The sequence below is a fragment of the Solanum pennellii genome, chromosome 8 (assembly GCF_001406875.1).
Source record: "Solanum pennellii chromosome 8, SPENNV200".
NCBI lineage: Eukaryota > Viridiplantae > Streptophyta > Magnoliopsida > Solanales > Solanaceae > Solanum > Solanum pennellii.
This window is the reverse complement of record NC_028644.1, coordinates 66,261,020-66,275,983: the sequence shown is the minus strand read 5'-3', so window position 1 is coordinate 66,275,983 and position 14,964 is coordinate 66,261,020. Positions and strand designations below refer to the sequence as shown.

Sequence of the window (14,964 nt, the reverse complement as noted above, 5' to 3'; positions counted from 1 at the left end):
GATTAAGGCAAACCACGAACATCAAACATAGCCTCAAAATAACATATGCAAGGTCAGCTAGTGAGACGATAGAGGATAAGTTTCGTCATCGAGAGAAAAAGAATCTAAGACGTTTCATTATAATTGTCTATATAGATAATCAATACTAACTTTAACGGATTATGTATATAAAGTCCCTTAGAATGTTCAATCATACACGTATAATAAAAATATTCATTAAATCAATCAACTTTAAATCTTAAATTCACTTACGCTCTACATCAATTTTACAAAAACACTCCCTCTTGCAACCTAATTATAATCCAATATTACTCTTTCTGTCTCAATTTATACGACACGATAATCATTTCACCTATTTTGTACTGTAACTTTAATTCAGAAATCAGAAATAGTGATTAGTGACAAGCCATTTTTGGTAGAAAAAGTTAAAAGAGTTAAAAAATGAGAACCCTAGTCAGTGCATACCATGTCATAGTGGGACCCACCAGCCCCAAAATAAGATCATGGAATAGATCAATGGTCAGAATTCAGTTTTATTTTCCAATAAGAGTGACACACATTGCACCAAATCAAACTCCTTCAAAGAAAAAGACCTACTAATTTATATTAATATTAAACTATATATAAATAATACACTTATCCTATACCTTGAAAAATATAAATTTAAATAAATATACTAGGAAAAAAAAAGATTGTGAAAAAGGTTGAAACAAACTCTCTTTTGTTTCTTTCTCTCTTTTGTTGTTTTCTTGCCTTGCTTTTCAATTCCATTTAATTTATGATAATATTATGTCATTTAAAGCAAAAAAAAAAAAATTAAATTCTTTCTAAACTCAACCTCTTTTCTTTTCGAATTTAAATTATATATTGTAATTTTTTTTATATAACTAAATTATCCAAAAAAATATTTTTGCTTTGTAATCTAAAGTTTATGAATTTTTATAATAATTTTTAAGTTACTATAGGACAATAATAAAATATAGGATTATTTAATACGTATATAAAATTTGAACAAAATTAAATTCATGATGTACTGAAACCGATCATTTCTAAAGGTAAATCATTTAATAAATAAAAATAACTTAGACAATATTTTTTACACTCACAATATATAACTTAAACAAACCAATATCAATTTTTTTTCCCTCAAGAAATGATCAATTATTTTTTTATAGAGAAATTAAATTTTTAAGAAGTGAGCAAATAGTGATACAAGAAAAATTGCACATGTAAAGGGGCTATCAATAAAGTCTATAGTCAACAAGGACATTAGCAATAATATTCTTCAAAAATCACAAAATTTATAGTGGTAATAAATTTTTCAACAAAAAGGAATTGGAACATTACAAGTAGATTACCAATAAGGGTTACGTTGGAGTGATAAGTACTCTGTCATTCTTAATCAATAGATCTTGGATTTGAGTCCCCTTAGATATAGAGTTATCGCCTTCTAACGCATATCTGAATTTAATTGAACATTAGATATCGAGTGAAAAAAAATTAGAAGTAAATCTCTTTTATTTATAAAAAAAAATTGAATTTTTTTTTTTGAAGAAAAGTTGAAAGAATTGCTTCAAATACAAAAAATACTAATAAATAAAAAAAGGTACACAAGAACAAAGAGAAAGAGGTCATAACATAATAAACACAACCCACCTTCTCTTCTTCCCCATTTTCACCTTCCTCTTTTCCAACCATTTATTAGATTCCTTTATAATGGACTTTTCTTTTCTTCACTCTATTATTATTCTTACCTCAAAAACAACAAACCCCATCTCAATCTTTTAATCACTTCTTCACAATTTTTTGCTATATTCAGTGGTTTTTCTGGGACTTTTTACAGACTATTTTCAGTCTTGTTTTTGGTTGTTCTTGTTGTGTTTTCTGTATAACTTTCTTTGAGTTTATTCAAGAAAAAAGAACCCATATGTATATTTGATATAAAGGGATTGAAGGAAATAATCAGAACTTCTAGATAATACAATTTTATTTTTGTATAAGAAAAAAAAATTGAAACTTTTTGCATTTTCAGTTTTGTAAAATTGTACAAGGGTGAAAAAAAAGTTATATTGGACTGATGGGAAAGCAAGGGCCTTGCTATCACTGTGGTGTTACAAGTGAGTTAATGATTCTTGATTGTGTTGAAGTTTTTGATAATAAAGTTTTGAAATTTTCAAGAAAAATTGAGTCTTTTTGGTTGTTACCAGTATAGAATTGTTGTTTGTTACTTGATATGATGTTGTTTGTTTAGATTAATTGTTGAATTATGAAAATACTGGATGTCCCATATGGTTGTTTTTTTCTGAAAAGGGGAAAAATATGAGGAATATGTGTTGTTGTTCATCTTATTTAGTTTGGTTTTTGAATTTTGTTTTGTTTGGATTATTGGGTTGTTGACAAGGTAGACTATAAATACATTTTTGGAATTCAATGTGGATTTTGAGTTGGAATTTGTTTCTGAAACTGGGATTTGTTTTGGTTCCCAAATCCCAATCTTCTTTTTATCAGTGCCCATTGACTTCTCCAGTATCTTCTGAAATCTAGCCATAAGTCTCTCTGTAACTAGGCAATTTAGAGTTCAATGTAATTACATTCAAATGGCAATGCAATTGGGAAATGTTTTAATTGTATTCAATATTCTCAGCATCATTTCTGATCTTCCTATCCCCTATTAAGTTTAGACATGAACTTTCTCTAGAGAAATGTATTATTTGGGCAGACTTGAGTTCTTGCTGAAGGTGGCATTGATATGGTTCTTTAGGGAATGAAAGCATCACAAAAATGACTTGAAAATGTTGATTGGTCTATGTCTAAATCCACGAATCTGATCCTTGATCTTTGTGATTTGTAAAAATATGACACGTGAGTCTAACTCAACCCCAAAAGCTTGTGAGCAAGATTAGCCAAGTCCATATAAGCAAACCACTGGTCGATTATCCAATCAATGTGGGCGTCTAAGACCCCCTTCACACCCGAGGCTCAATTGGAGCATGGTCACCAGGAGCCCAAACATGGTTGAATGTGGCTCTTATACCATGTAAAGATATGACATGTGGCCTAACTCAACCCCAAAAGCTAGCTAATAGGGGGAGAATTTCCCTACTCCGTATAAGCAAAGTTCAGTCCATTTGATTAAAGGATGTTCTTCCCAGGGACATTTGTGTTTCATTGCTTCAAAGTTTACATTATCAACTTTGGCTTCAGGTCCCTTGTTTTAGTAGCATGCTCTTGATGAGTGATCACTAGAAAAGGATTGAGGTTTTCGCTCCTATCAAAGTTATCCCCATGAACCGAGTTCGTTGTTTTCAACTTAATATGACCTCAGACTCTCCTCCTTCACTTTTTCTTGTTATTTGTTCATTTAAAACTTCATAATGTCTGCACTTCCGTCAGAAGTAGCAAGATCCTCCTGGAATTGGATGATATTTCCTGCATATGTTGCTCGCATTGTCATTGTAACATTTCAAGTTGTCTTGAAAAGACTTGTTACATTGGAAACCCTATTACGTTGTCATCAGCTGGTCTAGCACATTTTGTCGCGAGAATGCAAATAAACTGGTTTGAATAATAATTTGATACTTGGCTAGATATTATAGGCGATACTAAATTAGGGCACATTTCGAGGGAATGTAAATATCTTCAAGGAAATAGCCTTAGACATCTATCGTATGCCACTATGTAATTGCAAATCTGTCTCGTTTAGCTCCTCAATGTGCTGTTTGTTTTCAGCTTAATTCTTGTTTGGAGAACTTCATTTTGGCTTTCTGGACACCTCCCTCAGTTCTTGATTATTGAGTGACCTTGATTTATCTCTTTGTTCATCTCCTCGTCATACTGTGTTTTTCAGTAAAATGATTTCTGCCTCTGTGTTTCTTGCTCATGCAAATTAGGGAATGAAAATTTTATTTGTTCTTAGTTACTTTTTAGATTCTTCCTCGTCTCTCCAATTCTTTTTTGTTTTTTTGCTCCCTGAGGTCATCCATCGTCAAATTTAACTTCCCGTCGACAGCATGAACCACTGCCATGCTTATAGACTTCTGCATAGGTGTATGTCTCTTAGTTATATAGGAGCAATTTTTTAATCAAATTAAGTGAATTTGGAGGAGATGTTTTCTCTTCTAATTAACCCATAAGTTGTTTGTTGCATTCATAGTTGTTTTTGAGTTTCGGTTCATTGGATCCTCCTTTCTTTCCACGCTTGGAAATGTTGCAGTATATATCACTACTTACCTTTTCAACTCACCACTCTTGTCCTATTCCTTTGTCTCTTCATTTTCTCCGCCACAAATATTCTTGTTAAAATTATTATTACATGCTTACACTACTATTTTGTCATGGGATGAGCAAGATGTTTCTGCAATCATTCATTTCCGGATTTTTATACTTCTTAGATGCCTCTCATTCTTCCCACATTACGTAAATGGAGTAGGCTTAAATGGTGAATTCTTGCTGCAGGCACTCCTCTTTGGCGTAATGGACCACCAGAGAAGCCAATACTTTGCAATGCATGTGGATCTCGGTGGCGAACAAAAGGAACACTGGTAAACTATACTCCTCTGCATGCAAGAGCTGAACCAGATGATCTTGAAGACTACAGGGTCTCAAGATTCAAAAACTTTACTGTTAAGAACAAAGAGGTCAAGATGCTGAAACGAAAGAAAAGTCATGATAATCCTGAAATTGGAATTCTTCCTGAATATCATCAGGGTTTCCACCGTAAGGCTTTAGATGAAGATACAAGTAATAGGTCAAGTTCCGGCTCTGCCGTGTCAAACACTGAAAGCTATGGACAATTTGGTAGTGCTGAAGCAAGTGATTTGACAGGTAGATTCTTTTTCAATGCAGGCTTGCAAACGGCAACTTAAGCTGCATCCTCTCTCATTTAAACTGCCAACTTTTCGTACCTTTCAAAAAACATTACCAACTCTCTCCTGCTTCTCCCAAAAGGTCTGTGTTCAGTTTCTGTGAAGGCCATCGCTTTGATAGAAGTTAGTGACTTGTATCCTCAAGATATAGATCTGTACACGAATACAATCTTTTATATAGCTACCAGATAAATCAGACAGGTGGTCATTGTTGGTTTTACCTTCTCCTTTTTTTCTACATCTTTGATCAGTTATACCAATATATCATACTGCACCTTCTACATTGGTCAAGCAATATTTCTTCTTTCAATTGATCTCCTAAACTCAAGGAGTTAATTCTCTTCAAAGTTGTATTGGTATCTTTTGTCAATCCATCGTTCCCGACTTTGTTCGATAAACCTTTTACCGAATTCTCACTCTCGCTGCATGAAATATTTACCCCTTTATGGTGCTTTCAGGCCCTGCCCAATCAAATATATGGGATGCAACGGTGCCTTCAAGGAAGAGAACATGCGTCAATCGTCCAAAGCAATCTTCAGTTGAAAAGCTTACCAAAGACCTGTATACCATCTTACATGAACAACAATCTTCATACTTCTCTGGATCTTCTGAAGAAGATTTGCTTTTTGAAAGTGACAAGCCGATGGTATCTGTTGAAATAGGACATGGAAGTGTGCTCATTCGGCATCCAAGTTCTATAGGTAGAGAAGAAGAATCAGAAGCCAGCTCTCTGTCGGTTGACAACAAGCACCATTCTTCCAATGAAGCTTATTCACAATTGACTACCCCACCTGTAAATATTAGTAAGGGTGTCAATTCATCAAACCTGGTAATTCAGAGAACCCAGAAGCCTACTGTTCAAGGAGTGGAACATGAACAGTTTAAAAGGTACTTTCTTGATTATAGCTGGATAGCATATAGCCTTGAGAATGAAATACTGTGCCGCATGTCCCAAAAGAAGTCAAAAGGATATAGTGTTAAGATGCATAACTGTGCTACTATTGGTTGACAGGGTATGGCTAAACAAATAGACTTATATGTGGAACTGAAACTTGTGTTAACATGATATCGTCCATGTTTTCTCTGCAACATGTCATGATGCTTGTGGTGGTTTCAGATACATAGTTGAATTGTCTAAGAGCTTTGGTACTATTTTCTTTGAGATGATGTATACTTCCCATCTTTCTGATTTCATCTTGAACTGCAGGAGCAAGGACCACCTTGAAAAATTGCAGATTCTTGGACATCATAATTCGCCATTGTGCCACATAGACCTTAAGGTATTTTACTGCTCTTTTATTTGATATATCACTTTTGATTGCTTCATACCGTACAACCATATCATGCTTCATACAAGTTCCACTTGTCTGTGTAGATGGAACATTTGCCTATTCCGCACTGTTTTCCCACGTCTCAGGCTTTTGAGCTGGGTATTCTTTGCATAGAGTTATAATTATCTTTTACATTTTTGATTGTCATTATGCATAAACTTTAACTTGAAAATTCTTACATCATGGTAGTTTGCATGGATAAGCTTCTTCTATAATGGTAAAGAACCATTTTCGAGCTAGTTTTTTCACAATGTTTTTAGTTGTTAATAGTTACTTTAAGAATCTAAACATGACTCTACAGTTTACTCTTTCTTAGATAAGCAATATGCAGAAAAATGTGATTGTGGTCAATTCTTTACGCAGGATGTACTTAATTATGAAGAATTCACAAGGCATCTGTCAAGTGATGAACAACAGCAACTACTAAAGTACTTACCTCCAGTTGATTCTTTTTCACCTCCCGAGAGGTTTGTACCATCTCTGTGTACTTTGGATTACAAGAGCATTTGATTAAAAGAAAAACCTTCCAAAAATATGGAGGAATGAACTTATCTTTTGACTGAGAGGCTGCATTTCTGGGGCTTACCACTTGTTCTTTTGATTCACCTCTCTCAATTGTGCTAGTCAGGCTTTAGAAATATAATTGATGGTTATGTCGAACTTGGACCATAAAGTGCTGGTGCTTGATTGAAGAATGCATTGTTGAGCTCTGATCTTGTTCCTATTTTTAATTCTCTCGGCAGTCTCAGGAGCATGTTCGAGAGCTCTCAGTTTGAGGAGAATTTGTCTTCCTTCCAGAAACTTCTTGCACAAGGCGTTTTTGATAACTCGTTATTTGGGGTGACAGTAGAAGAATGTAGAAACCTGAAGAGGTTTATGTTGTGCTATTTAATGAAGTCAAAATGGGTGGAACAAGTTAATCTTCTTAAGGTAAGGCCTTGTTTATGATTTGTCATAATGAGCGATCCACCCTCTTATATGCAACATTTGCTAGATAGAAGTTTAAAACGAATCTACTTCTATGTCAGGACATGAAATGTAAAAATAGTAGCAGTAGTTCTGAAGTTGCTGGAGGGCGCAATGTTTTTGGCACAGGTCATTCAGTGAACATGAAGAGACCACGCGATGGGCAACATCCAAAAAATTTAGGTTCGTTGCATGTCTCTTTTTATCTCTTTTATGGAGTTTAAGAACCCTCCTCTGGTAGACTAGCTTCTTTATATAACAATTTTTTACACCCCCAAGATACTTGGGAGTTTTTCAAATTATCCTGATAGAGTGTAGTAGATATTTACATCTCGGGTCTTTATCTTCATTAAAATGGTAAGAGTACTGCGTCATGTGGGTAATATAAAAAAGTTGTAGAAGCTGGGGAAGGAGGATAAGAAAATCGTGAACACGAGAGGCATCTTGGTATCCATTGTCTTTTGATGCACTGAGGTGACTTAATTATCCAACTATTTTATTCTACACAAACGTCTTTATCTCGCTGGTAAGAACAGAATATGTTCATCATATACAACGGCCTATTCTCGTCTAAAGATGATTACTCAGTAAGCCTGGTTCGTTCATTTTGACGTTTAGGAGGAAATGCTATAATTGAGAGTTGAATATGAAATCAATATAAATAAATGGTGAACAAATAAGTATATGCCAGCATCTCTTTCTATTCTCCATTTATTTTCTTTCTAGACCACATGACCCACCCTGGTGGTTCGACTTGTTTTTAATTCAGACGGAAATAACAGTTGATTTGAATTTTGCTTCAGGGGTAAACACAACAATGAAGAGCCCCAAGAGGGTGGCGATGAAAAACAGCTATGAACAGAAGGAAATCATGGAGAATGATGGCTCTTGCTTCAGTCCTAAAAGCCTTTTCGCATTGCCATCTGAGAATTCGTTCCGTTTTACAAATGAAAGTTCTGATCAGGACTTGCTGCTGGATGTGCCATCCAACAGCTCCTTCCCTCAGGCAGAACTCCTCTTACCAACAGCAAGTTTTGCAGCTCAAGCAAGCACAAGCAGTAGCACCATATACCCGCACCTCATCCGCCCCTAGAAACACTACACCATCGCACTTGGCTTTCTTCTGTCTGTAGCGTATTCACAACCTTATTTGGCCAAACCACATTACTGTCTCTGCATATCACATACCAAATATAGAAAGTTCCGCGAAGGGATTCAGATGGTTGCCTTGTGCCTTTTTGCAGGTAACCTAATATTAAACGAAATTTTTGGATTTAGCGGATGGATGTTATGCTTGTTTTTCATCCTTTTGTATAGGTTGACAAATTGTACAATATAGCTAAAAATGCAGAGGTGGTGATGTCTAGAGATTTTTACATGCACTAAAGTTTTTTAACTTAAATTGAAGACACCCTTCTGTCTTTTAGTTTTGTTGATGATTATTGATCAATCTTTCCTTGCTTATCCTTTTGCCAAACTTGTCTGTTGTTGTGTGATGGAAATTTGTATCTAAGACACCAAAACAAGAGTCCTCTAACAAAGTGAGATTAGGCAATGACTCATCTCATCAAGGCCTAAGGATTCAAGGCCAACCTTGTCAACTTGTATGCATTTTGGCTATTCTAAAGTCGCTACCTTCTATCATGATATGTATCAAATAATTGTTCATCAAAACTTAGACAAACGGAAAGAAATCACCTAATTCTGTCATACATCACCTAATTCATAAAAGAAGGAACAATTTTCATTTTAGAAAAAGAAGAAATACATAACCTCCATAGGTGCCAATCAAAAGAAAAGGCTTTGGTGATCAAACACTTCAAACATCTCTGCATCCATAGGATTGACACACCAACAATCAAACATTATCAACAGAAAGTCTCAAAAGTTATCATATTATACATTTCATTGCATAAATAACACCATCTTGATAGCAATGTACTAGTTAGGAGCATCATCTAATGTTCTTCACAAAACTCCAGCCTAGATGATCGAGAAAGATTCAATCAATTTGAACTACTATCATTAGCAATTTCTATCCAAACCATCAACAGACAATTTTAGCTATCGAATATGCAGTTTTCAAAAAAGATGGTACTTCACTGGATAGTGAAATCAATCATCAAATCCCTCCGGTGGCCACCATCTAGGGCGAGGAAAACTCAATCCACGTCTCATGGCAGTCTCGAGGAAATCAGCACCATTTTTATCATTACTATCATCACCACTCACATCTCCGACAATCATAGAGAAGGCCTCCACTAAATCCTTAAACCTCCCTTTCGTGGTTTCACTCCTCCCAGCTTCTTCCAAGGACCCAACAGTCTCGGCACCTCCCTTCATCGATAATGGCAATTCACGCCTTCCTTTAGCCCTTCCAGCACCACCACCATTCACACCAACACTTGTTGTTATCCCATTTGAATGCATTTCCTTCGCGCTAACACCATTTGACTTTTCATTCTCTTCTAAATTCATACTCGCCGCACCTCTTTCACCAACACCATCCTTGGTTCCATCACCTCTTTCACCATTATCGCCCATTTCTCCTCCATCTTCCTCCTCCTCGCGTCTCTCAGACATTTTCACAGTAAAAGAATCTGCATTTCTTTCAATTCCACCTTCTATCACCTCCGTATCTACTTCCTGAGTTGGAGTCTGATTAATTTCAATCACAATTGGCTCTTTCTTCACTATTCTCTGAACTGAGCTCGTCACATCGAAATCCTCCTCAGAAACCTTATACCTCTTCTGCAGTTGTTCTTCAAACTCACCTGTATCCTGAACATCAACTTCTCGGCGATTTGGAAACCCTAGATCATCAGAATCATTTGCTAAATCTACAACCTCCATATTATCACGATTCACAGATTCAGTATCTCCGTTATTATTCTGCTGACGATTTACACCTGCAGTGATCGGTTTCGGATCATCGGAGCCAGAAAAGTAGGGCTGAGAGGAGTTGTTATGCTCCGGCGGGGTTTCAAACTCTTCGTTTTCGGGAGGGGAACTTTGTCCATCTGTATCAGTAGAGTGAACAGATAACATGAGTATTCCCGTGGGCTCTGACGGCGTCACTGCCACCGACGGCGACGAATGCGGAGTGTCCTCGTACTCATACACAAAAGGGCAGTTTAATAATTCCTCCTGAGCATCGGAGTGAGGTTCGCAATACTTGATGAGTTCTTCAAAGTCTTGTGCTTTCTTCATGTTTGCGAAAATGGCTTTCTCTGTGATTTTTTTTTGGGGGGGTGGGGTGGGTGAGGAAGAAAAGGTGTGGTGAAAGTATAATTTAAAGGTGTTTGGAGGTTATTTTAGTAAAGAATTTTATTTTAACTGTTAAAATATTTCCCGCCTTTTCTGTTGACGTTTTTTCTCAAATTTTTCATGTGATTTACAAAAATAATTTTCAGAGTTTTGTGATCTTGAACTTTTAATCTCGTTAATTTTATTCGTTAATTTTATTGGTATAAAATTATGTTTATAAAATTTTGGTTTTAAAGATTTATCTAAAGGAAAAATAAGAATCAAAAAGTTTTTGATATTTATTTCGATATCGTTAGATTTAGTAATTTTCGATAATTTTAGTGATTCAATTATTTCAAATTCATTTTAGAAAGAGGTTTTCATCACTATAGCTCAAATCTTAAAACTACTCATTAGTATTAGACGAACAATAATAACTATGCAGCCGATAATTATAATTTATCATTTCGTAGCTAATTTAACGCTCTATAGGTTTTTTTTCCATTCAAGTTTAGATCGTGCTTTGTAGGGTCCATGTGGGGTGATACTCCCAACAGAATTTTCTCCATACGCAGGGCTCGAACCCAAGATTTCTAGTGAAGGGTGAAACACTTTCACTAGTGCACCACAAACCTATGTTGGTCATTCTATAGTGATTTAGTATAACCGAAAGAAATGAGAAATGTGATTTTTCTTTAAAAACGAATCCTAAACCTAAATTTAAAAGTGATTCAGAAATTGTAGAAATTCATATAAAGAGACCCCACCCCCCCTGTGAACATGACTAATAATTTGAAGAATATAACAAGTTTTCTAGTGTATGATAAGATGAGAGACATAATATCGAGTAAATAATGAATTGAATATAACATAATTTTAATATCATGATAAGAAATAACTCGTAGAAGGAAAATGAAGAATAAAGATTTGATATATATATATATGTGTGTGAGAGAGAGAGAGAGAGATTTATCATGTCTTTTTTTTTTTTATCACATGTTGTATAATTATTTATTTTTATGAGACTATAGTTAGTTACTATATTTATTTTTAGGAATAATATATACATGTATTTTTTAATTTAGTTTTATTTTATATTTATATTTTCTAATTTTTGTAATGCACGAGTTGATACTTAAACTTGTATTAAATTAAATAAATAGACACATGAGCCTTACGTGTATAATACATGTAAGATGCAAAATTGTCATTTAAGTGTGTGTTTATATGTTTAACTTTGTACGAGTTTAAGCGTCTACTTGTTCATACCAAAAGTTAAAGGGCATAAGTATAAGTTAAAATCAAGTTAAATAACATATTTATGTATTATGCTTTTATTTTTGTAATTTTTTTAGGAATCACATAGTGTAAGGAGCAATTATATTCTATCCATACTCTTATCTAAATTACAAAAAAAAAAAAACTAAAATTGTTGTCATCCATATAAATCAAATTTGATACATTATACAACGAGTTTGTTAAAATTAAAAAAGAAATTAACTATGAAATTAAATATCAGTTCCCCAAATCATGCAAATCTAATTGATGTGAATCTCTCCCAAATAATAGCTCCAGATAATTCAAATTTCAAATTTTTTTCTTTCAAATCTCATTCAAATTGTAATAGATTTTTAAAAAAGTCGACAATTTAATATAGTCATGTATCATATAAAAATCATGAATATGATATACGTTGATTTATTTATAAAATAGTGTTGCAAATACTTCACATTTTATACATCGCAACATCTGATACATAACTATGTTATATACATAACAAAATTTTGTGTCATATACATAACTATGAATGTGATAAAAATAATTTTATTATAGAATATTAGTGTTTATATATCAACGATAATATTTAATAGTGTCTACAGATACATAACGTTCAACTAGTTGAATATGGCTGGGTGTATGTATTGATAGTAAAAGATAACAAAATTTGTAATAGTTGTGTATTCAATATACAACTATGATCATGATGTATACTACTTTGTGTTAAAATAAAATAGGGTTATATATCAAAACTAATATTTGAAAATGATATACTATACATGATAAAATATAATGTATCAAAAAGGTGAAACAAACAAATTACACATTAATTTTAAGAATTAAAATCAAGTAGATATATTTAAAGATCTATTGAAAGCAATAAAAAAATTAAGAATTTGATCCGCTAAAAGCATAAAAGAAAATGATAAAGAAATCCTTCCACACTTTCTCTTTTGCTCTGTGTCAACTCTCCTAGCTTTTTTCCACTTTCCATTTAAATAATATCGTCATCCATAGATCTCGACCCTTTATAATGACGTATTCGAAAAATGAGAAAAATTATAAAAAAAATACATTTTTCTAATTTTTTAAAATGTTAGGAAATATGATAAAAGTATGTTATTAAGTAATTTTTTCTTTATTTTAAATAATATAAAAAACAAAAAAGATGGACCAAAAAACTAACCTAAAAAGGGATAAAGACATTTAATAAGTTGGACAAAAATAAATACAATAATATCGAGATGGCAACTAAGAGACCAAAAAAAGGAAGAGTGTTGCACCGTTTAATATTAGCCCAAAATGGTGATTATTTGTATAATTATTTAAAGGAGCATCAAGCTAAGACTTAAGAGGCATGGATAATTAATTTGTTTCTTAAGAACATTTATGTTCCTTTTCCTAATTATTTTCTCTTAATGACAATATGAATTTAAATTATTCAAATTCAATTTATTATACATATGAAAGAAAAATTAAAATAAGCGCAAGCATATATAACACATTGCTTATAATATTTATTATTTCACTATTCAAAATAATTGTATCTAATAAAACAATGCATACAATTCTGATATTTATAATGTTTCATACAAATATTAGTTTTTATGAAGTAAAAGTCATGGTCAATATGATTTGGATTTAAGGGTGTTTCGATATGAAAGGAAAATATATTTTGAAAAGCGTTTTTTAATTTTATCATGTTTAATTCACTTAAAAAAATTTCAAATAATAACTTATCATTTAAAATTTAATATTGACAATAATGTTTTATATAAAATTAAATTATAATTTAAAATAGTCAAAGTGCAGCTTTACGACTATTTAAAAGGAATTACCGTGACTCAAATCGGAAAAGACTATTTAATAGTTATTTGACTGGTTCGAGAGAGTTCTAAATCTAGTTAACCAATAGTAAAAGGGAAAAAATATATATATATTTCTGAACTAGCGTAAATGTTATGCGAATTTTTTTCGTTATATTTTTGGGATATTAGTGCCTTTGTCGTCCAAGAACTAAAACATATTTATCTTTTATACTAATACACGTGTCATAATCTTATTCATCGACCTGATATTTATTAAATATCGGAATAACTAATGAAGCAACTTGCCCCTATTTAGTCTTCCATTAGTGTGAAGGAAATATATGCTCTAGTTTTGGGACGTTAGGGGCATCAATATCCAAAAAATATGACGAATGATATCTGTATTTTATTTATAATACTCGGGATGTATTTGTCCTTTTTTCCATGATACAAACATTTCAGGAAAAAACGTAACTGAAAAATAAATCTGACATATTTTGACTTTCTAATCCAGTCAATTACCAATAAAATCATTTTTAGAAAAAACATAACGAATAATATCTTCGAATATTTTGAATAATATATGAATATTTTTAACTCTCTCTCTAACCTAATATTTGCAATAGTCTTGATGCCATGCTCTTGCCCTATAAAAGGGGCATAACAACTATAGCTTAGCCAAAAAGCATAGAAAAGCAATTCTTGTCTCTCAACAAATCAGGTATGTGATGGTTTTATTTTGTAATTTATTTTCTAGTTGAAGATTGACATTTGATTGTGGTGTCTTGTGAAGTAGATTAAGGGTCCAACTAGATATATGTACACAACTTCTTAATGATAATTAACTATGGTGATGATTATAGTTAAGAATGATAACTGTAATTGATAGAGCGCGATAGTTGATAATGACTAATAACAGTTTTGGGTGACAATTAGTAGTGAAAGTGGATAGAGTGTATGAATTGCAAATCATATTTGTAGTCATATAACAAAATATTTTTATAAATCTTAATTACATATTACATACCGAATATAGAAACTGTAAAGTTTTACGGAAGGAATTCATGAATTTTGAATGGACATATGGAAGAAGTCCTTTTCATTAAAATTCTTGACGGAATTGAAATATATAATTTTATTAATGAATTATTCCCAATCTATAAATCGCTGAGATCTGTAACTTTCGTCGACTTTTTGAAGCTAGGTAATGTCGAGAATTTGAATTTCTAAAAGTTTAAACTATTTGTACATGGTTATAATATTTATTTTTATGTTTATATTAAATATTTTTTTTATGTTTTTTTTTTTTATATGTAAATTTCTTTAGCAAATAATTGAGCACCACTGTGCATTCTCGAAAATAATGACAGCTACCGGTCTTCGAAAATAAACATAAAAATAGCTAAAAATCATTTTTTTCAACTTATGAATATCAACTTCCCAAAAGACGGAAAAAAAAATAATTCAAAC

At 32.7% G+C, this 14,964-nt stretch overlaps 1 protein-coding gene across 1 annotated transcript; it reads left to right on the top strand.

Moving 5' to 3' along the window:
- The first annotated feature begins 1,621 nt into the window (after window positions 1-1,621).
- On the top strand, window positions 1,622-8,626 carry LOC107029107 (GATA transcription factor 26-like). Its single transcript, XM_015230428.2, has 8 exons — window positions 1,622-2,117; window positions 4,456-4,824; window positions 5,324-5,753; window positions 6,073-6,145; window positions 6,560-6,663; window positions 6,940-7,126; window positions 7,225-7,345; window positions 7,966-8,626. The coding sequence occupies exons 1-8, from the start codon at window positions 2,078-2,080 to the stop codon at window positions 8,253-8,255; spliced, it is 1,614 nt and encodes a 537-aa protein (XP_015085914.1). The 5' UTR covers window positions 1,622-2,077; the 3' UTR covers window positions 8,256-8,626.
- Window positions 8,627-14,964: the final 6,338 nt, after the last annotated feature.